General features: G+C 47.6%; 1 protein-coding gene across 1 annotated transcript in view; it reads right to left on the bottom strand.

Annotated features, from left to right (window-relative positions):
* Positions 1-326: 326 nt before the first annotated feature.
* The window catches only part of LOC119580039 (protein unc-119 homolog B-like), a gene marked incomplete at its 3' end in the record, with an annotated part of 108,420 nt that continues 84,074 nt past the window's right edge, over positions 327-24,672 (bottom strand). The window contains 1 exon segment of the mRNA XM_037927929.1: positions 327-499. Coding sequence (XP_037783857.1) covers positions 327-499 — 173 coding nt within the window.

Genomic DNA, 24,672 nt, shown 5'->3' with positions numbered 1-24,672 from the left:
TCCCCCCTTCCCATGCCCTCCCGTACCCCTCTCCAATTCCCTCCTCCCCTCCCAACCCCCCCTCCCTCCCACACACACACACCCTCCTTCCTCTCCCTTGACCCGCGTTCAAATCCCTCGGCCGCCCGTGGATGCAAACACCCGGCCATTCCCCTCACACAGGGAGACAATTCAGAAGCAAAAGCAAACAGACAGTATGTCACACCAAAAAGAACACACAAAAAAACAAAAGAACAAAGAACAAAGAACAAAGAATACCCATTGGAAAGAAAAGGAATCCACACTCAAACCTATTTTTTTTTCTATATATAAACCTATGAACTCACCGAGCTCGTAGGGCAGCGTAGGGAACTCGTAGATGTGCTCGCACGTGTTCTTGGAGTTGGGGATGCAGAAGCCGAACTCGAAGTCGAAGGTCTTGAGCAGCTTGTCTCTGAAGAAGTGGCGCTCGATCATCCGGAATTTGTTCACCGGCCGTCTGCCCACGGTGAACTCGACCCTGGGGGCGGGGGGGAGAGAGGGGGTTAGTTATCAGGGTGTGTGCTATCTGACCCTGAGGGGAAAGGGGGGTTAGTTATCAAGGAGGGAGAGGGAGGGAGGGAGGGAGGGAGGAGGGAGGGAGGAGGGAGGGAGGGGAGGGAGAGAGAGAGGAGGGAGGGAGGGAGGGAGGGAGGAGAGGAGAGAGAGAAAGAGTGAGAGGGAGAGAAAAGAGAGGGGAGAGAGAGAAAGAGAGAAAACGAGAAAGAAGAGAGAGAGAGAGAGAGAGAGAGAGAGAGAGAGAGTAAGAGGACATAATAGGAAACAAACTGAATAAAACCTCATTCTTCCCACGGCAAATTCGACCCTGGGGGAGAGACGGGGGCAAGAGCCATCACGCTGTCTGAAAAAGCTTTCTAATATGACATAAAGATAACACCAATCTTACACAGAGAGCGGAGGAGTGGACACAACGATTTGCATTTGGAACCGCCCTACCCACTCGACCCTTGGAGAGAGGGGGGGGGGTGCTGACACGGGATAATCAGTCCTTATACTACACTAATACCATATACTTACACAAGGATAATCATATCATACAAGGATAACATATCTACGAATCCAACGACTATACAAGACCAACAGTATTATCATCATATCATTATACAATAATTACTTCATATTACCACACTATTATTATGCATTATTATATATCATTATACCAGAAAACATTACTATCACACAAGGATAACATCTCTAACGACTCCAGCGAATGAGTGAGCAGAAAATACGGAAAATGAATCAAAAGAAACCCCAGGGTAGCGATACAATAAACGACATTGGATAATTTTCCCTCCTTTGTAAAATTTTATCCTTGGGGAAAACACGGGAGGATTAGTGACCAAGCTGTATGGATATCTTTACTCAGAAATATATAAGACTACTGAGTATACTGTACAAATAAATCATTCTACCTTATTTTTTAAATCGTTCATTTATATATTCATCTTTCGTTGTAATCTCAGGGCAAGCAGAGTGGGAACAGCGATGAGACTGCATGGGTAATCTATTCAAAGGATTATAGAGGGATAACGTGTGTAAATCATTCCCACGAGTAAGGTTGTGATGGTGAAACTAACAAGCGACTTGGATAATCTCCCCAAGGGTGAACCCAACCCCGGGATTATAAAGCGGGATTAGTGACGAAGCCACACGCGTATTAGGATAACCCACTTGAAATTACACCGCGAGGATATAGTATAAAACATACAACGGAAAAAAATAACTGATTATAATCAACCATCTCTGTTAATCAAAAACAACTTTTTTAAAAAATCAAACCGGATTGGATACGGAACGACTGGGATAAAAAACACCTAGATGATTTCTATTTAATCACACTTAACAACACATTCGGATTAACGTAACCTCTCATCAGACGTGTCGCCGGATTACCCACAAGGATTATCAACGAGGACTAGGATTACACAGCTGCGAGAAAGACCGCCAGGATTTAAGATAAACAGAACAGGGACGCATCCAAAGCGTATCCGGGATTAGGATTAGGATCAAGTAAACGTCAGGGATTAGGAAGGAATAATCATGATTCGGAAAACTTCGATGGATTAATCAGACGCGATCGAGATCAAGGATTTACGCGCCTAAGCGCTGGATTACAAGAGCGAGATGAAATGTTTCCCGGAGAGAGCGACGGGGAGCAGGAGGGGGAGGGGGGGGAAGAGGGGGAGGGGGGGGGGGAGAGAATTATGAAGAGGATGACAAAAAGAAAAGAAAGAGGAGGAGAGGAGGGAGGAGGAGGAGGAGGAGGAGGAGGAGGAGGAGGAGGAGGAGGAGGAAGAAAATGAAGAGGAGGAGGAGGAAAGGAAGAAGCAACAGGAACAGAACGAAGAAGAAGAGATAGAGAGGAGAGACGAGAGGGAGAGGAGAGGGAGAGAGGAGATGAGAAGAGGAGAGAGAAAGTAGAGAGGGAGGAGAGAAGTCAGAGAAAATGGAGGAAGAGGACGAGAAAATGAGAAAGAAAAAAAATGAATATGGGAAAAAACGAAAAAAAAAAGATAGAGAAAAGAAAAGAAAAGAAAAGAAAAGGTTCGAAGGAAGGCGACGGTCCGCGTCTTGCCTCCATAACCCTCTCGGATATTTTACGGTTCCTCCCCCTCCTCTTCGTCCTCCCCCTCACCCCCCTCATCCACTTCCTCGCCCTCCCTACCTCCCTCACAAGCAGCCCCTTAGCCCCTCCCTCCCTGCTGCCATCCCCAGAACCCCCTCATCGTCCGGTCCTCGTCTCCCCCATCCCTTCTTTGCTCTCCCTCCCCTTTCCCGGGGCCCCCACCATGAGTCCCCACCCCTCCCCTTCTTTGCTCTCCCTTTCCCTTCCTGGCCCCATCCCTGGTTCTCGACTCCCTCCTCCCTTTTTTGCTTCCCCCTCCCTTTTCCTGGCCCTCATCCATGAGTTCTCGACTCCCTCCTCCCTTCTTTGCTCTCCTCTCCCTTCCTGGCCCTCATCCATGAGTTCCCGACTCCCTCCTCCCTTCTTTGCTCTCCTCTCCCTCCCTAGCCCCTTATCCTCCAGACCTCGTCTCCCGCATCCCTTCTCTGCTCCTTTCCCCCTCCCTGGCCCCCTTCACAGGTCTGCCTTCATCACCCTCTATCTGTTCTCTCCCTTCCCCTCCCCCCCACCCCATCCCTCCCTCCCCTCCCTCCATTCCCTTCCCCTTCACCCCCACCCTCCCCGTCCCCACCCCCACCCGACCTCCCTCATTCCCTTCACGGCCTCCCTCATTCCCTCCGAAAGCCCTCCCAGCCTTAATAACCCCCCTCCCTCCGTCAACTCCCCCCCAACACTCCCCTTCCCAGCCTCTTTCATCTCCTCCCATCCCCTTATACCTCCTCCGACATCCCTAATCCCCTCCTCTCCCTTGCATCTCCCCCCTATCCCCTCCCTAACCCCCTCATCCCCTCCCACCCTCCCTCCCTAATCCCCTCCCCCTTCTCTTATCCCTCCCTCCCTCCCTAACCCACTCACATCCCCCTCTTTCCTCACCCCCTTCCCACCCCTCTCTCTCTTCCCACCTCCCAGCCTCCCTCCCTCACCCCTCCCAACCTCCTTCCCCCACGCCCCTCCCAGCCTCCCTCCCTCACCCCCTCCCAGCTCCCTCCCTCACCCCCTCCCAGCCTCCCTCCCTCACCCCCTCCCAGCCTCCCTCCCTCACGCCCCTCCCAGCCTCCCTCCTCACGCCCCTCCCAGCCTCCCTCCCCCACGCCCCTCCCAGCCTCCCTCCCTCACCCCCTCCCAGCTCCCTCCCCCACGCCCCTCCCAGCCTCCCTCCCTCACGCCCCTCCCAGCCTCCCTCATCCCCCTCATCTCAGCAGCTTATCTCCCCGTGATGCTGCCGACCTTCCCGGGCAGCGAGCAACGACGCCATTTTTCACTCCTGTATACATGAAAGTTGAGGGAGGCGAAAGGTGCAGTGATTTCGTAATAGTAGTAATAATGAGAGTAATGGTAATGATAACGATGGTAATGATGGCAATATTGATGATAATAATGCTAATGATAAAGATGATAATGATAATGATGACAGCAATAATAATAATGATAATAACAATAATAATAATTGTAATAGAGATAGCAATAGTAGTAGTAGTAGTAATAACAATAATAATAACAATAATAATAATAATAATAATAATAATAATAATAATAACAATAATAATAATAATAATAACAATAACAGTAACAACAACAAAGATATCATTAACAATAAAAAACACATATCTATACGCATATATATATTCACATCAATGCACTAACAGCAAAGCCAACTGGACCAACATAAAAAATAGCACTCATAAATATTGACAATTTAAAAAAATACAAAGAACAATGGAACCACCGTCCTACAAATATAATGATAAAATACCGAATCGTATTTAGCATTTCCAAGTGAAAAGAAGATGAAAAATAACAAAACAGTAAATAAATAAATGAAATAAATAAAAATAAATAGATACATAGATAAATAAATAAATAAATAAATAATAGATACATTGATAAATAAAATAAACAATAACAAAACCAACATAACACCAGAATAAACAAGAAATCACAAACAAAGCAAAAACACGAACTCGAACTCTCGGCGCTAAGAAAGTTGAAAAATGGCCGACGCTCCTTATCAGCGGCGGCCGAGACAGGGGGGGGGGGGGAGAAGCCTTGCCGGAAGGGTAGGGGTAAGGGGTAAGGGGCAAGATGTGGGAGAGTGAGGAGAGAGAGAGGGAGGGAGGGAGGGAGGGAGGGAGGGAGGGAGGGAGAGGGAGAGGGAGAGTGAGAGGGAGAGGGAGAGGGAGAAGGGAGGAGAGAGAGAGAGAGAGAAGAGAGAGAGAGAGAGAGAGAGAGGGGGGGGGAGCTCTCCTTAAACTACCACTTCTCCACCATCCATCCACTACCCTCCCCCCATTCTTCATTCTCCATCATATCGCGGGTTCAAAGAGTATCTGATGAAGGGAGCTATGGGAGGGAGGAAGGGAGGGAGGAAGAAGGAGAGAGGGAGGAAGAAGGAGGGAGGGAGGGAGGGAGGGAGGGAGGGAGGGAGGGAGGGAGGGAGGAAGGAGGGAGGGAGGGAGGGAGGGAGGGGGGGAGGAAGGAAAAAAAAATCTACCTAGATCTATCTTATGGGAAACACGGAAAAGCAGAATAAAAAAAGAATCGAAAGGCAATCACACAGGCATTCAAAAACTTTCCATTTCTCCCTCTTCAAAAGGATTCATAAAAAATGAGAATAAGAAGAAGACGAGGGAAGATGACGATGAGTATTCCGAGAAAGAATAATAGGAAAGAAAAGGAAAACCAAACCTTTTTTTTAAATCGATTTTATCTATTCCTTTACTTTCACTTAATTATTTATTTCCTCGTTTACTTTTTTATTTACCTATTAATCTGTCATTTATTTCCTTCTCCATATCGCATTACGTCTTTACCCGAGGGATCTGTCTTAGAAGGTCTGTCGCCACGACAAGAGTCAGCAGAAGTCTTGTAAGTAAAGGAGATATCAATGATGTCAACACAGGCAATTTCGAGCTAAGCAGGCCATCAGTAGCGTCAGCAGAAGTCCCATAAGTGCTTAAAAAAAACGGGAACGGAGATTAACAGTAGGAGCAACAGATGGCTTGTAGATGTTGAAAAAGACGGGTTACTGCAAGGACTAACGGGACCTCAACCAACACCAAACAGAATAAACGACACCCACACGAACCACACAACAGAAATTCCGAAACACGAAGTTCTCTCAATAACATTTCACACCAACCCGACACCACCGAGAACAGATCATCTCCACGATCGTATGCCACTCTCCTCTTACGCAATTCGCGAAGAAAGAATACGACTGAAACAGACTGTGAGACCCAGAGAAGACAGAACGAAAATAAGAATTTGTTCGTTATATACTCGGAGAGGAGAACGGATTCCTCGCTGTCAACCCTTCCCTCTTCCCTTCCCCCTTTCTCCCCCCCTCCTCTCCCCCCCCTTCCTCCCATTTCTACCCCTACCCCCTCCAGCGCCCCCTCCAAGCACAGACAAGCGGCCAGACCAGCAGTTCAGACGCAGCCGAGGCGACGGGCAGACAGACGGCCCCCCCCCTCAATTTTCCCCTCCCCCTCCCCCCAGATCCCGGACAGAGAGCTCGGCGAATATGCTCAAGCGAGACGACAATAATAATAATGATAATAATAATGATAATAATAATAAAAAAGTAGAAATAATGAATAAATAAGTAAAGAAGATAAACTCCGCTCGAACAAAGAGACTTTCTTTGTCGCAAGTGAAGTGAGGGAAGACGGAAAGGAGGGAAGGGGGGGGGGGGGATTCGCAACTATATAAACTATATAAACTCGAAATGGGTGCTAATACAAAACAAACAAACATACAAACAAAACAACTTTCTCCGCCCGCATAAACACACTTTCTTTGTCGCAAATGAAGCGAGGAAAGCCCTTCCTTAAGGACACGAAGAGAGAGAGAGGAGAGAGAGAGAGAGAGAGAGAGAGAGAGAGAGAGAGAGAGAGAGAGAGAGAGAGAGAGAGAGACGAGCAGGGGGGGGGGGGGCTCACAAATGAATAACCACGACTTGAAACAGCTGCTAAAACAAACAAACAAAGAAAAACAAAGACAGACGAACGAGACTGCTTACCAACCCAGGCAGACACACTGGACAATTCCCAGACAGAGCCAGACACGGATCTCGCTCCCCCCCCCCTCCCTCCCCCCTTGCATAAACGGCGAGATGAAGAGACTGAATTCAGAAAACCAATCAATCACGTCACCGCAGAACCAGACACAAACAAACAAACAAAGACAAACAAACATAAAAAAACATATTCAAAATGCTATTTATACCTACGAAAAAAGGTCTCTCTCTCATGAACCTTTTTAGAGCCCCAAAGCACACCCAAGTCACAAACAAACAAACAGACAAACAAACAAACAGAACAGATCCAGACCTAGAAAAAACCCTAAACCTCACTCACACAATAATCAAGGAGCTTCATAGACGTTCAACTAAACGTAAGAACCTTCATATCTTCAGACAACTGATGCGCGCCTGACACACCGACCAGACGTAAGAAAAATGACCTGGGAAACAGACAGACAGACACACACACACATACATACATATACATACATTCTCTCCTCTCTCCCTCTCCCTCTCCTCTCCTCTCCCTCTCTCTCTCTCTCTCTCCTCTCCTCTCCTCTCTCTCTCCCTCTCTCTCTCCCTCTCTTCTCTCTCCCTCTCACCTCTCCTCTCCCTCTCCCCTCTCCCCCCTCTCCCTCTCCCTCTCCTCTCCTCTCCCTCTCTCTTCTCTTTCTCTTTCTCTCTCTCTTTCTCTCCTTCCTTTCTTTCTCTCTTCCTTCCTTTTCCTCCTCCTCTTTCTCTTCTCTTCTCTCTCTTCTCGCTCTCACCCACACACACACATGCACACGCTCCCTACAACCTCCCCATCCCCCCTTCTCCCTCATCTCCTTCCCTCTTCTCTCTTCTCTCTCCCTTTCCCCCTCCCTCCCTCCCTCCCACGCCCCTCCCCCACATCTTACGTCACCCTGCCCCGCCCACAACACGAGGCATCAGAATGCAAGGGCGCCGGCATTCTCATCTCTCTTTTCTCTCTTTCTCTCTCCCTCTCCCTCTCTCTTTCTCGGTCATTCACCTCCCCTCTTCCTTCCTTGTTGATTGCCCCTCCCCCCTTCTCCTTCCCTTCTCTCTCTCCCCCCCCCTCCCCCACCCCCCCCCTCCCCCTTCCCCCCTCCCCCCCCCTTCCTCCCATTTCTCTCTCTTCCTCTCCTCCCATCACTTCCCTCCCCCCCCCCCTTCTCTCCTCCCCCCCCCCCTTTTCCCCCCCCCTCCCCCCCCCCTCCTCCTCCCTTTAAAGAGGGACGCACGGGGGGAGACGGGGCTGGGAGGGGTCCTAACCCTTTGGAATGGGATCTTCCCAGGACCCGATCCCAGCATCTCTTACTTGCCAGCCTAATTAAAAGGCTCGATATTAATTACATATATAAATATTTTAAATAAATGAATGATAAATAAACAAATCAATTGATATAGTTTTCATGAAAAGAGAAAAAGAAAATGATAACAATTTATTTGAAAAAAAAAAAAAAAAAAAAAAAAAAAGAAATTTAAAATTATAATAACCTAACTGACCTCAAAAAAAAAAAGAAAGAAAAATGAAAGAAAAAAGAACCCTAAAAAATTAAAAAAAAAACAATAAAAAACAAGAAAAAAGAAATAACAACAAAAAACAACAACAACAACAACAACAACAACATCTCATTCAACCGCATCTCTCAACATCTGAAAAACCCGAGCATCGATTTCTTTTAAGACCTTCGTACCCGACTTTGCGATATCGCGGCATCGATGACAATTGCGATGACAAAAGGTCGCAAAAAAAAAAAAAAAAGGTCACTAAACAATAAAAAATATAGAGTAGGGAGATAGCGAAGGCAAGAAGACGAAGAAGACGAATAATAAGAATAAGAATAAGAATAAGAATAAAAAATAAGAATAAAAATAAGAAATAGAGGATGAAAAAAGTTAGAAGAAAAAGGAAAAAAAAGAAAAAGAAAAAGAAAAAAGATCGAAGAGAAGCAAAAGAGAAGAAAAAAGACAATAAGAACAAAGGAAAGAAAGAGGAACTAACAGAAACAGAACAAAGGAGAGGAAGCGGAAAAAGGAAAAAAAAAAAAGGAAAATCCAACAACAACGACGAAGGAGAATACAAAGAAAACGAGAAACAAGTAAAAACGAAAAAGATGAAGGAGGACAGTAACCAAAACAAAGAATCAAAAAAGAAAAAAGTAATAAAGGAGAAACAACAAAAGGCGAAAGAAAATAACAACAACAAAAAAAAGAAAAGAAAAAAAAAGTCGAAGACACCAGCAGAAGTGCATTAAAAAGGAAGGAGAAGAAAAAGAAGGAAAACAGGAAGAGGAGAAAAAGGAGAATAAGGGGGAGGATGATAAGAGGAAGGAGGAGAAGAGTAAAGGGGAGGAGAATGAGAATAAACAGGAGGAGGAGGAGGAGAAAAAAGAGGAGGAGGAGGAGGAGGAGGAGGAGGAGAGATGAGGAGAGGGAGGAGAGATGAGGATGGGGAGAGGAGGATGAAACGAGGAGGAGGAGGAATTAGGTAAGAGGAGGATAGAGAATAGAGGAGTGAGGAGGAGAAGGAAGAGTAGTGAGTAAGGAAGAGGCAGATGATAGGAGAGCAGATGAAGAGAAGGAGAATAATAAGAACCAAATCATCCTTTATTCACTTTCAGTTTTCTTTCACTGTTCTTTTTCATTCCATGCGAGAATTCTACTCAGCTGCAAGTTGCATTATTGAGAAATCTTGCGGTTGGCGGTGGCGGCAATGCTGACGTCATGATCATCAGCTTCGTTGTCGTTATAATCATCGTCATTTATATTATACCGTGCTAATTATCGCCGTGTTGACGCTGTAAGTATAAGTATCTATACAATTATCTATGCAATAATTCATCACTGATGAGTATTGCGGTTTTTTTTTCGATCGTGTCGTTTAAAATATTTATTCACGCTCTCATGCTGGCATTCTCTCTCTCTCTCTCTCTCTCTCTCTCTCTCTCTCTCTTCTCTCTCTCTCTCTCTCTCTTCTCTCTCTATATATATTATATATATATATATATATATACTATAATATATATAATATATTAATATTTAATCTATCTCTATATCTATCTATCTCTATATCTATCTATCTCTATATCTATCTATCTCTATATCTATCTATCTCTATATCTATCTATCTCTATCTCTATCTATCTCTATCTCTATCTATCTCTATCTCTATCTATCTCTATCTCTATCTCTATCTATCTCTATCTCTCTATCTCTATCTCTCTATCTCTATCTCTCTATCTCTATCTATCTATCTCTATCTCTATCTATCTCTATCTCTCTCGCTCTCTGTCTGTCTTTCTCTCTGTCTTTCTCACTCACTCTCTCTTTCTCTTTCTCTCTCTCTCTCTCTCCATCCCTCTACCACCCTTTCATCCTGCCTAACATCAATACCGAAAAAAAAAAGAACAGAATGCATGCTATCAAGTATGCAAGAGAATCAATTGGTGCTTCAAGCTGCCCCCAAGTTCTGCCCTCTCCTCCCCTCCCCTCCCCTCCCCCTCCTTCCCTCCCTTCCCTTTCCTTCCCTTCCCTCCCCTCCCCTTCCCTCCCCTCCCCTTCCCTCCCGTCCCCTCCCTCTCCTCATGGCCCGCCCTCCCCACTCCGTCCCCTCCCCCTTTTCCCACTGAATTTCGCTTTTCTTTTCTCTCAACTTTATCCTAATCCTAATCTTATTCTCATTATTCCAATCTTATCCTTCCCGCCACAGACTTGTCGAAAATCCCCCAAACAAACAAATCAACAAATCAACAAATGAACAAACAGACAAACAAATCAAATCAATAAACAATCAAATAAAAAGAAAACAAAGAAGAAAAAAAACATTCGAGTCCATTTTCTCGCGGACGAACAGGCCTACGAGGCAATATCCCCGAATCCAGTCATTGCAATATTAATCCCCCTTGCATTGCAATCCGGGCCTGCACTGCCGCGCTCGTTCCACACTCATCCACACTCATCCACTCGTGAACATCCGTTGGGCAAGTATCTGCTTCGCCGTTCACTTTGCAAGGTCAAATGAGATTAGTGAATGAGGGAGTGGGAGGGAGGAAAGAGAGAGGGAAGGAGAGGGAAGGGAAAAGGAGTGGGAGGAAGAGGGGGAAAAGAGAGGGAGGAAGAGGAGGGAGACGTGAAGGAGAAGAGGGAAGAATACAAGAGAAAAAAAGGGAGAGAGAGAGAAAAAAAAGAATCGTGGAATTATGAAAATTCTTGTTTCTCTCTTTACAACGTCTCTCCTTTCTTCTTCTTCTTCTTCTTCTTCCTCATTCAACCTTAGTTTCTCGCCGTAATCTCTTCCCACTTTTTCTTTTCTTTATCTCTTTACTTCTCTTTCATCTTTCATTTTTCATTCGGTCTTTCTTCTGCTTATCTATACTGTTTTCTTTCTTTCACTGCCCCCCCCCCCTCACACTCTCACTCTCACTCTCACTCTGTGTGTGTGTGTGTGTGTGTGTGTGTGTGTGTGTGTGTGTGTGTGTGTGTGTGTGTGTGTGTGTGTGTGTGTGTGTGTGTGTGTGTGCGCGCGCGCGCGCGCGTGTGTGTGTCCCCTCTATCTGTCTCTCTTCTGTGTGTCTCTCTCTTCTGTCTGTCTCTGTCTCTGTCTCTATTTTCTCCCTCTTTCCCTCTCTCCTTCTCCCTCACATCGACCGTCATCGGTAAACACATGTCAGGTGGAAAGAAAAAGTGGAGGCCAGGTGCGGTGGAGATCCAACAGGTGGAGCTGAAGGAACGGCACTTATGAGGCTCTGTTCAGTGCCAACCTCTGGCCCTCTTCTGGAAGGTTCTTGCAACGATCCTCTACTGGTGGTTCTTATCCTGTCGCTTTGGCGTTCACTTGCGAGGACCTACTTATTCTCGGATTCTGTCTCTGTTTATCGGTTGGTCTGTCTCTCTTCTCTTTCTCTCTCACCGCCTTCCATCCTCTCTCTCTCTCTCTCTCTCTTTCTCTCTTTCTCTTTCTCTCTCTTCCTCTCTTCTCTCTTCGCTCTTCCTCTCTTTTCCTCTCTCCTCTCTTCCTCTTTCCTCTCTTCCCCTCTCTCTATCTCTCTCTCTCTTCTCTCTCCTCTTCTCTCTTCTCTCTCCTCTCTCCTCTCTTCCTCTCCTCTGTCTCTCCTCCTCTCCTTCCTCCTCGCCCTCTCTCCCTCTTCCTCCCCTCCCTCCCTTCTCCCTCTCCTTCTCCCTCCTTTCCTCAACCTCTCCCTCCCTCCTTTCCTCAACCTCTCCCTCCCTCCTTCCATCCTCCGTCTCTCCCTCCCTCTTTCCCTCTCTTTACCTCTCTCCCTTCTTACCCCCTCACCTCTCTCCTTCTTCCCCCTCCCCCCTCTCTTCCCTTTTCACCCTCTCCTTCTCCTCTCGTTTCAACTCCTCTCCTTCTCTTCCTTTCATCTCCCTCCCTTTTTCCTTCCTCCCGTCTCCTTCTCCCCCCACCCCTCTCCCCTCTCCCCCCTCCTCCCCTATCCCCCTCACCCCCGGGGTTCCGAAGGGCCCGCCGCGAAGCCAGAAACCGAAGGGAAGGCCGACTCCGCTCCCCAATCGGGGTCCACTCATCCGCGCGCTCATGTTGCAGGCCCTCTTTATGCAATGTTCTTTTTTTATTAGTTATATAATTCTCTCTCTCTCTTTAGCCTATCACTGTGTCCTATCTGTCTCTCTCTCTCGATAGCTCTCTAAGTTTTCCGTTTATCTCCCTCTCGCTCTCCTCTCAGCTAACTTACACGTTCATCTCTTCCTCTCTTAATTCCCTCTTCCTCTATTCTTCCCTCCCTTCTTCCTTCTCTCCTTTCCCTCTTCCTCTTCCTCTCTATCTATTCTCTCGCTCTCCCCCCTCTCCTCCCTTTATCAATCCTTATCCCCATTCCCTCCCTGTCAACAAACCCCCCACCACTCAAAAAAATACCCACGCAGCCGGTTACTACCCCCCCTCCACCACCAAATATCCCAGAAACGCCTCATCCGATAAATCGCACCGACCCGCCCGCATTTTAATATCGTCCGAATCGCAGGAAAAATGCGACGCACCCCCCCCCCTAACCAGGCCCATTGACCCCCATCACCCAGACTCGCTGCAGTGACGATGCAGCTGATCATCGGGCTGAATTTTAGATCGGCCGGCCGTGGGGTGGTGGGGGGGTGCGGGGGGTGGGGGGGGAGGACTCAAGTATTCATTTCTCTTGTAAATATGGTGCGGAGAATATGGGGATGATATGGTGAAGGGGAGGGGGGGTGATGAAGGGGGGGGGGGGAGGGGGGAGGGAGTTAAGACCCATCGGATTATAAGTTTTTTTATTTTATTCATGTATATGTGTTATATAACAAGGATATATGTATATATTTCCATGTACATCGTGCACATATACTGTCCATTATAAAATGTTCATATTTATATTGGTGGTGCGTGTGTTGTGGTGTGGTGTGTGTGTGTTTAGGCCATTTCTCCTCTTTCCATTCAACGATACTAAGAGGATAACAAAAATAAGAACTTGCATTTTCAGTTCTAATATAACAAATGCCAAGACCCACATTTGCCAAACACTTCCACCTGTTTGCTTTCTAGCAAGCAAGCAAGTATAAGTCAGACCAGCACCCACTACTAACCCCTCCTCACACTCCCACCCCAACTTCACCCCCTCCCCTTACCCCAACTCCAACCCTCCCCACTCCCACCCCGACTCTCCATCTCATTCCGCTCAGGGAACAACGAGCGCCGTTAAGTGAAATGTTACGGGCCAACACCGTAGACTTCACGCACTCGGCAGGTTAACGGGAAGCAATGATCCTAATCCTATTACATACCATTTACTACGAGGGCGAATGGACTTGCTGGACATCAAAATAATTAAAACAATGAAGAAGGAAGGAATAAATGAACAGAGAAAGGATACGGAGAGATACGAAAAGAAAAGGTAAGGAATAAATTAAACTATCAAGGCATGACCCCCCCCCCCCTCGATGACACACCCTACACCAAGAATACTAAGAACAAGAATAAGAATAAAAACACCAAAACACTACACAACAACAATAAAAACAATAGTACTAGTAATAAAAATAAGATAATAAAAATTAAAAATTCATTCAAGCACAAATAATAAAAAGAACAAAAAACAATAATAATAACAACAATAGTATCATCATTATCATCATCAAAAACAACAAAAAACAAAACACACAACAACACAACAAAAGTAATAATGAAAAACAACAAAACCAATACATAATAAAACAACGGCAAAGGCAAGCAAGGCGCAGTACTCAGTGGGCTCCGACGGTCTTCAACTTAGGAAACGCCGGCTGTGAAACTGGTAACCTGACGAAAAAGCGGTCCGGGGCGTTGGCGGGTCGCTTCCTCCTGGTCTGGCTGGCGGTGCGCCCCTCCTCGGTTCTGCACAGGGAGGAAGGGTGGGAGGGGGGTTAAGGGTAATGTTAATGTGTGCGAGAGGAGGAGATGGAGGAGGAGGAGGAGGAGGAGGGGGAGAGGAAGAGTGGAATGAAGGCAGGAGGAGGACGAGGAGGAGGGAGGTGGAAAAGGGGGTACAAGGAAGAGGCGGAAGTAAGTATCTTAATGCATGGCCAAAAATAATAAACCACCCGAAACTTGTCTTACGAGAATACAATCCAAGTGATAACCTGCACACATCTCAAACTGCATACGCCCCCCCCCCCCCCCCACAACCCACCCCCCCCCCAACCCCCCCACCCCCACCCCCCCCCCCCAAACCCCCCCCCCCCCCCCCACAAAAAAAAAAAAAAAAAAAAAATTCAGACACGAACACACAAGTTAAGTTACTTATGCAAAAACAAACACAGAAGAAATTCTCCGGCCCAGCGGGCAAAAAAAGAGCGGAAACCTTCTATGCACAAATTTATATAGGCTCTATTTTCCACGAGGCTTCCCCCGTCGCTGACGATAATGTTCAGGGGAGTTTCCGGACTGAACCGACATCCCCCATTCGCTTCGCAGAGAGAAAAGCCAATCTTTGGTGTACGGGTATCACATTCTCACACATCGAGGGGATATAGGGATATAACGAAGAGAGAAGGAAAGGAGGGGAACAGAGAAGGCGGGAGGGAGGGACAGAAAAGAAAGGGAGGGAGGGAGGGAGAGGGGAGAGGGAAGGGGAGGGAGTGAGGGAGGGAGGGAGAGAGGAAGGATGGCAGGAAAGTGAGGAAGAGGGCAAAGGGAGGGAGAGAAAGGGAGGGAGAGATGAGAGGGAGGGGGGAGGGAGTGGGGGGAGGGATGAGAGAGAGGAGAGAGAGAGAGAGAGAGAGAGATGATGAGAGGAGAGAGAGAGAGGAGACGAGCTGAGAGAAAGAGGAGAGAGGGGACGGAGAAGAGAGGGAGATGTAGACGACAGATGAGGAGAGCGACCAGGGAGTTGAAGACTGAGAGGAGAATGAGAGAGAGAGATAGGAGAAATGACGGAGAGAGTGAGAATGAGGAGAGTGAGAGAGAGAATGAGTGAGAGAGAGACGAGAGAGAGAAGAACGGTGACTAGCCAGAGGAGAGCAAGACGTGGAGGAGAAGAAAGAGGGAGAGCGCGAGAGGAGAGAAGAACGGAGCAAGAAGAGATCTGACACGGGAGATATTGACGCCGAGGAAGAATGGGTACAAGAGAGAGAGAGCGAGACTAGATACAGAGAGAAGACAGAGAAGAGATAGAAAAGACGAACTCTGAATCATCGAGGTGAGAGGGAGGAGATGAGAGAGAGGAGAGAATGAGAGACGCTGGGAGAGAAGAAGAAGGAGAGATGAGAGAGACGAGGGAGGCGAGGAGAGGGAGGGAGGGGGGGAGGCGAAGGGCAGGGAGGGAGGGGGGGGAGGGAGGAGGGAGGGAAGGGAGGGGAGGGAGGGGATGGATGGGAGAGAGCGAGAGAGAGCGAGAGAGAGAGAGGAGAGAGATCGAAGAGAGAGAGACGAGAGAGAGAGGAACAAGAGAGGGAGAGAGAGGAGAGAGAAGGAGAGGACGAGACAGGAGAGAGAGAGAGACGACAGAGAGAGAGAGGACAGAGTGAGAAGAGGAGAGGACCAGAGAGATATAGAGAAACAGAGAGAAGAGAGAAGAGAGAGAGAGGGACAGAGACGAGAGAGGGATGGAGGGAGGCAGGTAGGGGAGGGGGGAGGGAGGGCGGGGAGGAGGGAACGGAGGGAGGGGAGGGAGGGAGGGCCCTCCAGGGAGGGAGGGGAGGAGGGAAGGGAGGTAGGGAGGGAGTGAGGGAGGGAGGGAAAAATAGTCCGATGTAGGGAGGGAGAGCGAAAGAAAGAGATTACAGACGACGAGAGAAAGAAAGAGATACAGACAGAGAGAGAGAGAGAGAGGAGGAGGATACAGAGAGAGAAGAAAGAGATACCAGACGAGAGAAAGAAAGAGATAAAGATGAGAGACGAGGAAAGATATATTAGAGAGAGGAAAAGAGGAAAATAGAGGACAGGAGAAAAACTAAAAAAGAGCAGAAAGAAAAGAAACTAGACACGAAAGCAAGAATCAACACACAAAACAAACAAGCAATCAATCATCAAACAAACACACACACAACACACTACCCAGCACATCCCGACCCGGAGCGAGGGAAGCAGCAGCTCCGGCAGCGTATTCTCCAGCAGCAACAAATACCAATTGCACCTGATGCACTCACTAAAAAGCCTCGGCCAAGAGTGCGTCCTTTGCGGAAGAAACTTGTGCAACTCGAGACTCTAAATATACCACACTCACTGGGGCTTGCTTTCGCTTCCACTTAGGGCGGGGGAGGCGGAGGGTACGGGGGAGGCCGGAGCGGGAGGATGGAGGGACGTTGAACGAGAGGTGAAAGAGAGGAGGAACGTGGGGGGGCAGGGAGGGAGGTGAAGGAAGGAGATTGGGGGGAGAAAGAAGGAAAGAGGGGGGGAGGGGACGGGAAGGCTGACGAGGGTAGGTGAAAGAGAAGGGGACGTGGGCTGGGCATGGGAGGGCGGGAAGAGAAGGAGGAGTGGAGAGGGGAAGTGGGAGGGAGGAAAGAAAGGTAGGCTGGCTACTAGAAAGGGAGGGAGAGTGATGAGAGGTAAGTAGAAGGAGGAAGGGATGGGAAGGAAATGGAGGAAGAAGTGGGAAAGGGAGGGAAGTAGGGGTTGCAACGAGATGTGGAGGGAGGTTTCGAGAAGGAGGGCACTGGCGCGCGAGGGGGAGGTGAGGGAGGCTGAGTGGCGGCAGGAGGGAGGGAGGGAGGGCAGGGAGGGATGGAGGAGGAGGGAGGGAGGGAAGGAGGGCGGGGGGAGGGAAGGCAGGTAGAAGCCACGTGTGAAACGAAGTCCGGTACGAGGCAAGGAGAGAATGAGAGGAGAACAAGACGGACGGCAAAGACAAAGAGTGCGAGCGCGAAGAGCGAGAGAGAAAAGCAGAACACACGACGCGAGGAGCACCGGAAATCAGAGAAGAGCGGACAAAGCGCACTCCCGCGGAAGCGAGAGACCAACGCGCACCAGAGAGCGCGCCAAAACGCAGCCGCGAGAGAGAGACCAAGACCAGCAGATGCGAAAGAGAGAAGAGACGAGATACACGCGCAGAGACAACAGTAGGCAGAGAGATAGAACGGAAGCCGGCGAGGACGCGCCGAGATGAGGAGGAGAAAGAGAGGGAGAGGAGAGAGACAGAGAGACGAGAGGGAGAAGAGAGAGAGAGGAGACGAGAGGAGGAGAAGAGAAGAGAGAGGAAGTGGAGGAAGGGGAGTGGGTGGAGTTGGAAATTCACTCCGATCAGCTCCTTCTTTCTGCCAACTTTGGTTTAGTCTGGAATTGCTAACACCGCGGAAGACACTCCGGGATGTGGCAGGAACTTGCATTGATATGAAAGGGAAAAATTTCTTTGTTTATATTAGGGTTTTTGACCTTTACTCTATATATAATTATTGTTATCCTTTTACTATTATAATTTATCATCATTCCTAATTATCATACCGCACATTAATCCTATCATTAATTCCTAAAATGACCCTTACGTGTCAAACAGAAAGATAATAGACTATAAAAAATAAAAATATAAAATAAAAATAAAAATAAAAATAAATGAATGAAAATACAAAAAAAAAACAAACGAACGAAACAAATAAAGCAAACAGACAACAAAAACAAACAAATACAACAAAACAAAATAAAAATAAATAAAATATACTAAGACCAAAAGAGTCGTAAAACCCAGACAGACGACCGGGGATCGTTCAGGGCGGGGGGGGGCGGTCGTTGATCATAACACAAAAGGCGAACACACATCAATACCACCGTAGGCAAAGCGCAAGCCGACAAGGAAGCCCGCCACAAGAGAGAATAGTTCAACAAAAAAGAAAGAGACAGATCGGGATATTAAAATAGGTTATTCGTCTAGCGTCTAGGGATATAGTTCTATCAACTGTCCTATCAAATTCACACCCAGCGAGTCCTTATCAATCAAGCCTTACGGGTTGTTGTATTCGTATATAAGGAAAAATAAAATTATATATATATATAGAGTGTATCTAGCCTATCATTCGCTCTATCCATCTATCTATTTAGCTATCAAGTCATATAAAGTAGAATAAAAGAGCAGATCCATGACATGAAACTATTATATATTCTAGCTATCAATCTATCTAATGCACATCCATCTTATCTCTCAAGTTCGATAATTCTCTATCTGTTCAGATAGAGAATTATCTATCAGAGAGAAAGAGAGAAAAGAGAGAAAGAGGAGTAGAGAGAGAGAAGAGAAGAGAGGAGAGACGGAGAGGAGAGAGAGAGGAGATGAGGAGAGAGAGAGGGGGAGAGAAGCACCGGACGAGAGGAGAGATAAAAGCTCGCCGAAGACTACAGACCCGAGGACGGGACGGAGAGTATAGAGAGAGAGAGAGCCACCCCGAAGAGACCGTCTCGTGGGCGCGAGAGGAAGAGAGAGAAGGAGGACGAGACGGTTACACTCTACTATGACGAGAGAAGGAGTGAAGAGAGAGAGAAAATGGAAGGGCGGGAGGGAAGGAAGAGAGGGAGGGGGAGAGGGAGAGAGGAGGGGAGGAGAGAGGGGAGCGAAAAACGAGGGAGGAGGGGCCAGAGAGAGAGAGTTGAGAAAGTGAGTGATAGTGAGAGTGAGTGAGCTGAGTGAAGAGAGAGAGAGGGAGAGGAGAAGAGAGGCGAGATGGAGAGAGAGAGAGAGAGAAAAATTAAAGAGAGACCAGAGGAGAGGACAGGCCGATAGACACGAAGAGGAGAGCGGATGACGAGAGAGTGGAGAACGGAGAGAAAGAGAGAGGAAGGAAAAGAGAGAATGACCGAGAGGGGAGCTGAGGAGGAGGAGGAGAGAGAGATGAGAGAACGTGTGAGAGAGACTGAGCGAAGAGAATGGAAGGAGGAAGAGAGAGAGAGGAGAAAGTGAGTGATAGTGACGAGAGCAGAGAGAGAGGACGATAGAATGAGAAGGAGAGACGAGAGAGAGAGGAGAGAGGAGGGAGCGAGAGGAGAGAGGACGAGCGAGGAGGAGAGAGTCGATCAGAGGAGACGAGAGAGCGAGAGACAGAGCGAGAGGACGGAAGAGAAGAGAAGAGAGAGGACCCGGAGATGAGGAGAGGAGAGAGAGGAGGAGGGAGGACGAGGAGACGAAAAGGAGCAGGAGAGTGAGAGAGAGAGAGAGAGAGAAGAGAAGGAGATGTACTAAGATGGAACGAGAAGGAGGGACCGAGAAGGAATGACGAGAGAGAGCGGAGCGGAATCGAAACGAAGACGAAGACGAGGAGAGGTAGACCATTGAGGGGAGAAAGAAAACGAGCGAGGAGAGGACGGAGAGGGAGAGAGAGGAGAGAAGAGGAGAGATGAGGCGAGAGATGGCACGAGATGAGAGGCCAGAGCGAGAGACGGAGAGAGAGAGAAGAGGATGAAAGACAAGAGAAGAGGCGGATTAGAAGCCGACGATGGAGGAGAGCGAGAGAAGGCAGGCGCAACGCAAGGAGAGAGGACGATCTGGAGAGAGGAGACGAAGTGAGAGGAGATGAGGAGAGGAGGAGGCCAGAGGAAGAGAGAGAGGAAGGATGAGCAGAAGAGGGAAGGAGATCCAAACAGGAACTGGGGGATGCGGAAGGACGAGGAGACGAGAGGAGAAGACGAGACCGAGAGAGAGACGAGGAGAGAGGGACGGGGAGAGAGCGAGGAGAAGGAGAGGGAGAGAAGAGATGGAGAGGGGAGGGAGTGAGAGGAGAGAGAGAGATGGAGAGAGAGGAGGAGAGCGAGAGAGAGATAGAGGGAGAGGAGAGAGAGAGGTGACGAGAGAGAGGAAGATCGAGTGAGCAACGAATAGGGACGACAAGAGAAGAGGGGGAGCGTGAGAGATGAGGAGAGGAGAGGGCGAGAGGAGGGAGAGAAGGGGGCGAGAGGAGAGAGAGAGGAAGTAGAGAGGGAGACTGAAGAGAGAGAGACGAGATGAGAGAGAGAAAGACGAGAAAAAATCCATCATTTCAAGAGGATTCTTTTCTCTCGCATTGCAGGGTCCGCGCCAACATGTCATCCTCACGCACCTCCCCCGACCCCTGAGCTGGTCACCACTCAGTTGCCAATGCTCTCTCTAAGTGCGAGCCTTGCTAAGTGTTGAGAGTACGGATGAGGACAGGGGGGGGAGAGCAGGGGGGAGAGACAGGGGGGAGGGGGAAAAGGGAAGGAGACAGGAGGGGGTTGTAGGAGGGCGGGGGGACGTGCGAGGGGCGCTGAAAATTTGATGAAATTAGAAGAAAGACGAGAGAGGGAGAGGAAGAGAAGGACTGAATGAAGAGAAGATGAGAGATCAAAGAACGGAGTTAAGAGAGCGAGGAGGAGTGAGGGAGAGGAGGGAGGAGAGGGGAGGGGAGGGAGAGGGGGGGACAGAGAGGATGGACGAGAGAGAGAGACGGAGCGGAGAGTATAAGAGACTAGATAACACGCAACTACAACCCCGAATAAGAAGAATGGGAAACGCACATCGACTCCTAGCAGAAAGAGCCGGAGAACGAGAGGGGTCGAGAGAGAAGGAGTGAGAGGAGAGGAGAGAGAGAACAGAGAGAGAGGAACGAGGGAGAAAACGAGGAGAGATGGAGAGAGAGAAAGAGGAGGAGAGAACGAGAGAGAGAGGAGAGAAGATGGCGGGAAGAGAGGAGAGGAGAGAGAGAGCGAGGGTTGGGATGAGAGGGAGAGAGGAGAGAGATGAGAACGAGACGAAGAGAACGAGAGAGGAGAGAGAACGAGAGAGCGAGGAGAGAACGAGAGAGAGGACAGAGACGAGAGAGAAGAAAGGGAGGAGGAGCAGAGAGACCGAGAGAGAGAAAGAGAGAGAGAGATAGATAGAGAGAGGTAGAGACCGAGAGAGGGGAGAGAAGAGGAGAGAGAGCGGAGATGAGAGGGGGAGGAAAACCGGAACGAACGAAAGAGAGGCAGAGAGAGAGAGAGAGAGAAAACGAAAGAGGAAAGAGGAAGAGGAGAGAGGAGAGAGAGGAGAGAGAGAGAGGAAGTAGAAGAGACCGACGAGGAGAGGAGAGAGCTGAGGGAGCAGAGGAGAGACGAGAGAAGAGAAAGGAGGAAAGATGAGGAGGAGGAGGAGGAGAGGAGGAGGAGGAGGAGAGGGGAGGAGGAGAGGAGAAGGAGGAGGAGAGAAAGAAAGGGAGGAGGAGACGAGAGAGGAGGAGGAGAATGAGAGATGAGAGAGAGAGAAGAAGAAAGGGAGGCAGGAAGTAGAAGAGAAGGGGGAGGGATAAAGAGCAAACGCAATTGCAACACCCCACACCGAGAGATCCAATACAACTTATAGCAACTTTGACGTAATGCCACATGGTTAAACAAAGTGTCCCCGTTACGTGTGTGTTGTGTATATATGTGTGTACGTGTTACGTGTCGTGTGTTGGTGCGTGGTGTGTGTGTGTACGTTTGTTGTACATATGTGTGTACGTGTATGTTGTACGGTACGGTACGGTACGTGAAGTCTGTGGTGCGTGCGTGCGTCGGCGTGTTGCCGTGCGTGTCGTGTGTTTGCGTGTTCAAGGCTATCAAAGCGGAGGAAAAACACCATGGAAACGAAGACAAAAAAAAAACACACAAAAAGGAAATAGAAAAGAAAAAAAAATAAATGTAGAACCAATAGGAGAAAAAAAAAAAAAAAAATAAAAAAAAACCAAGTGTCAAATACCAGCATAGAGAAAGGGGAAGAGAGAGGAGAAAAGCACAAAAGGAAAACTAAAGGTTTGAAAGAATCCCAAAGGAGCGGCGGAGATGATTTCTGGAGCGACGCAAAAGAATATAAAAACGTGAAAGAGATATAATGAAAAGATGAGATTATACAACGTGGAGACGAAATGAAAGGAGGAAGGAGGAGATGGAAGGAGGAGGAAGAAGCAACAGGCGAGAGGAAGGAGGAGACGGAAGGAGGAAGAAGGAAAGGGAGGAGGAAGGGAGAAGGAACGGGAGAAAGAAAGAGGAGGAGGGGGAGGAGGAGGAAAATGAACGGAAGGAACGGGAGGAAGAAGGGGAGGAAGGGAGAGAAGGAGGAGGAAGGGAGAGAAGGAGGAGGAAAAAATAAGAGAGGAAGGAGCAGAAGGAAACATGGGAAATAGATTTAAAAGGGTAGATCAGTAAATATACAGGATACATATCCGTACATAATCATAACAGGCAAGAAAGACACACACACACACACACACACACACACACACACACACACACACACACACACACACACACACACACACACACACACACAACACACACACACACACACACACACCATCCCGAACTGAAAGAACAATTAACAAAACCAGCAAACATTCCCAGAGGAGATACAAGAACACACAAGAGGATTGGCCGATCGTCAAGAGCCAAGGAAGGAGGCAGCGACGCGAAAGGGACGGAAGGAAAGGGTTGATGAACAGGAAACGGGGGGGTGGGGGGGGAGAGAGAGAGATAGAGAGAGAGAGACTGGAGAGAGAGAGAGAGAGAGACGAAGAGAGAGAGAGAGAGAGAGAGAGACGAGAGAGAGAGGAAGAGAGAGATGAGAGAGAGGAGAGAAGAGACGAAAGAGAGGAAAGAGAGAGAGAGAGAGAGAGAGAGAGAGAGAGAGAGAGAGAGAGAGGACCGATGATGAGAGTGAGAGGAGGAGCGAGAGATGAGAGAGCAGAGGAGAGAGACGAGACGAGAGAGAGAGAGAGAGAGAGGGAGGAGAGAGAGAGAGAAGAGACTGGAATGAGAAGCAGAGAGAGAGGAGAGAGAGAGAGAGAGAGGAGAGATGAGAGAGAGGAGAGAGAGAGAGAGAGAGAGAGAGAAGGGAGGGGGGGAGAGGGGGAAGTGATAGACGCCAGAAAAAGGTAATTAAAATAACAACAACAACAGGAAAGTGTAAACGGGAAAAAGACAGCGAGAGATAGATAGATATATAGACAGAGATAGAGAGAGAAAGGGTAATCTTTTTATTTTTCTCCCCATTCTTCATATCACTGGCAATATTGCAATTACCCCCACCACTGCCATGGCTATCATCATTCCTAATATCATCCTTATACAGACTCCACATTCCACTTTTTCTAATGCGTTGAGAAAGGATATTACATAACAACGATAACTGTAACAACAACAAAAACGACAATAATAATAAAGATAATAACAACAACAACCCGAATAATTTCACGAGAATTGCAAACTGCAAATCAATACGCAGCTAAGTATTCATAAGCCCTCATAATGGCTGTGATCCTATCAATAATAACGGCAATAATACGGATAATAAACAGCAATGATAAGAACAATAACAAGGCAACTGTCAGTATTGATAATAAATATAACTGGCAGCGATGATAACAAAAACATGAACAATAACAACAATTGCAATGAGCGAATATCATCAATGAATAAAAATTACTAGGCGTAAGATAGCAGTGCAATAATGCTAATATCATAAAATAACACCAAGAGTAACAGTAACAATAGCAATTAACAATAATATTAATAATATTAATAATATTAAAACAAAAATAAAAACATTGATAGACGGTTATCTGTCTACTAGAACTGAGGTTCTTCCTTCATTCTCTCTCTCTCTCTCTCTCTCTCTCTCTCTCTCTCTCTCTCTCTCTCTCTCTCTCTCTCTCTCTCTCTCTCTCTCTTTCTTTTCTTCTTCCTCGCCACCCCGTTATTACTCTCTTCCTCCTTTTCCTTTTCCATTTCTCCCTCTCTCTCCTTCTTCTCCCCATTCCTCCCTCCTCCCCTTTCCATATTCTCACTCCCTGTTCTTTTCCAACTTTCTCCCACCCTCCCCGTGCGCAACTCCCCACCCACCCACCCCCATTCCCCCTTGCCCATACTTCATTACACTCCAACGCAGCACTCTATTTATACTTGGGTTCGTGACGCACATTCCTCCTCCCCTCTCCCTTCCCCCCTCCCCTTCCCCTTCCACTCCTCCACCTCCTCTTCCCATCCCATTCCATTCCTCCTACTCCTCCTCTTCTTCTTCTTCTTCTTCTTCTTCTTCTTCTTCTTCTTCTTATTCTTCTTCTTCTTCTTCTTCTTCTTCTTCTTCTTCTTCTTCTTCTCCTCCTTCTCTCCCAACGAGACCTTGACACCAACTATTGGTTCGATACAGGGGGTACACGGTACTCTGCAACATTACCCTTGCAATATCAGTATCAATATTGCTATTCCCATTCCCTCGTTTCGGTTTATTTTTGCTTTCTAGTCTGTATTTATTTTTGCTTTCTAGTCTGTATTTTTTTTTTTTTTTTTTTTTATTCATTCATGCCAAGGATATACGTTGCTATTTTTAAGTTTTTTTTTTCATGTAAAAGAGAAAGATTAATATTCTTTTTCCTTGATCTTCCGTACCTGTATGCTGGAAAAGGGACATTTCTGCATCGATTTACAGCATTTCCATAACTCTGCAGATCTGTACCATCCATATCCACATACTAATATAATTTATCTATCCCACCTAAGAAGGGGGGGGGGCGCTGGGGAGGAGGAGGTTAACAACAACAACAA

The sequence above is a fragment of the Penaeus monodon genome, chromosome 13, assembly GCF_015228065.2.
Source record: "Penaeus monodon isolate SGIC_2016 chromosome 13, NSTDA_Pmon_1, whole genome shotgun sequence".
NCBI classification, from domain to species: domain Eukaryota; kingdom Metazoa; phylum Arthropoda; class Malacostraca; order Decapoda; family Penaeidae; genus Penaeus; species Penaeus monodon.
This window is presented reverse-complemented; position numbering and strand designations above follow the sequence as displayed.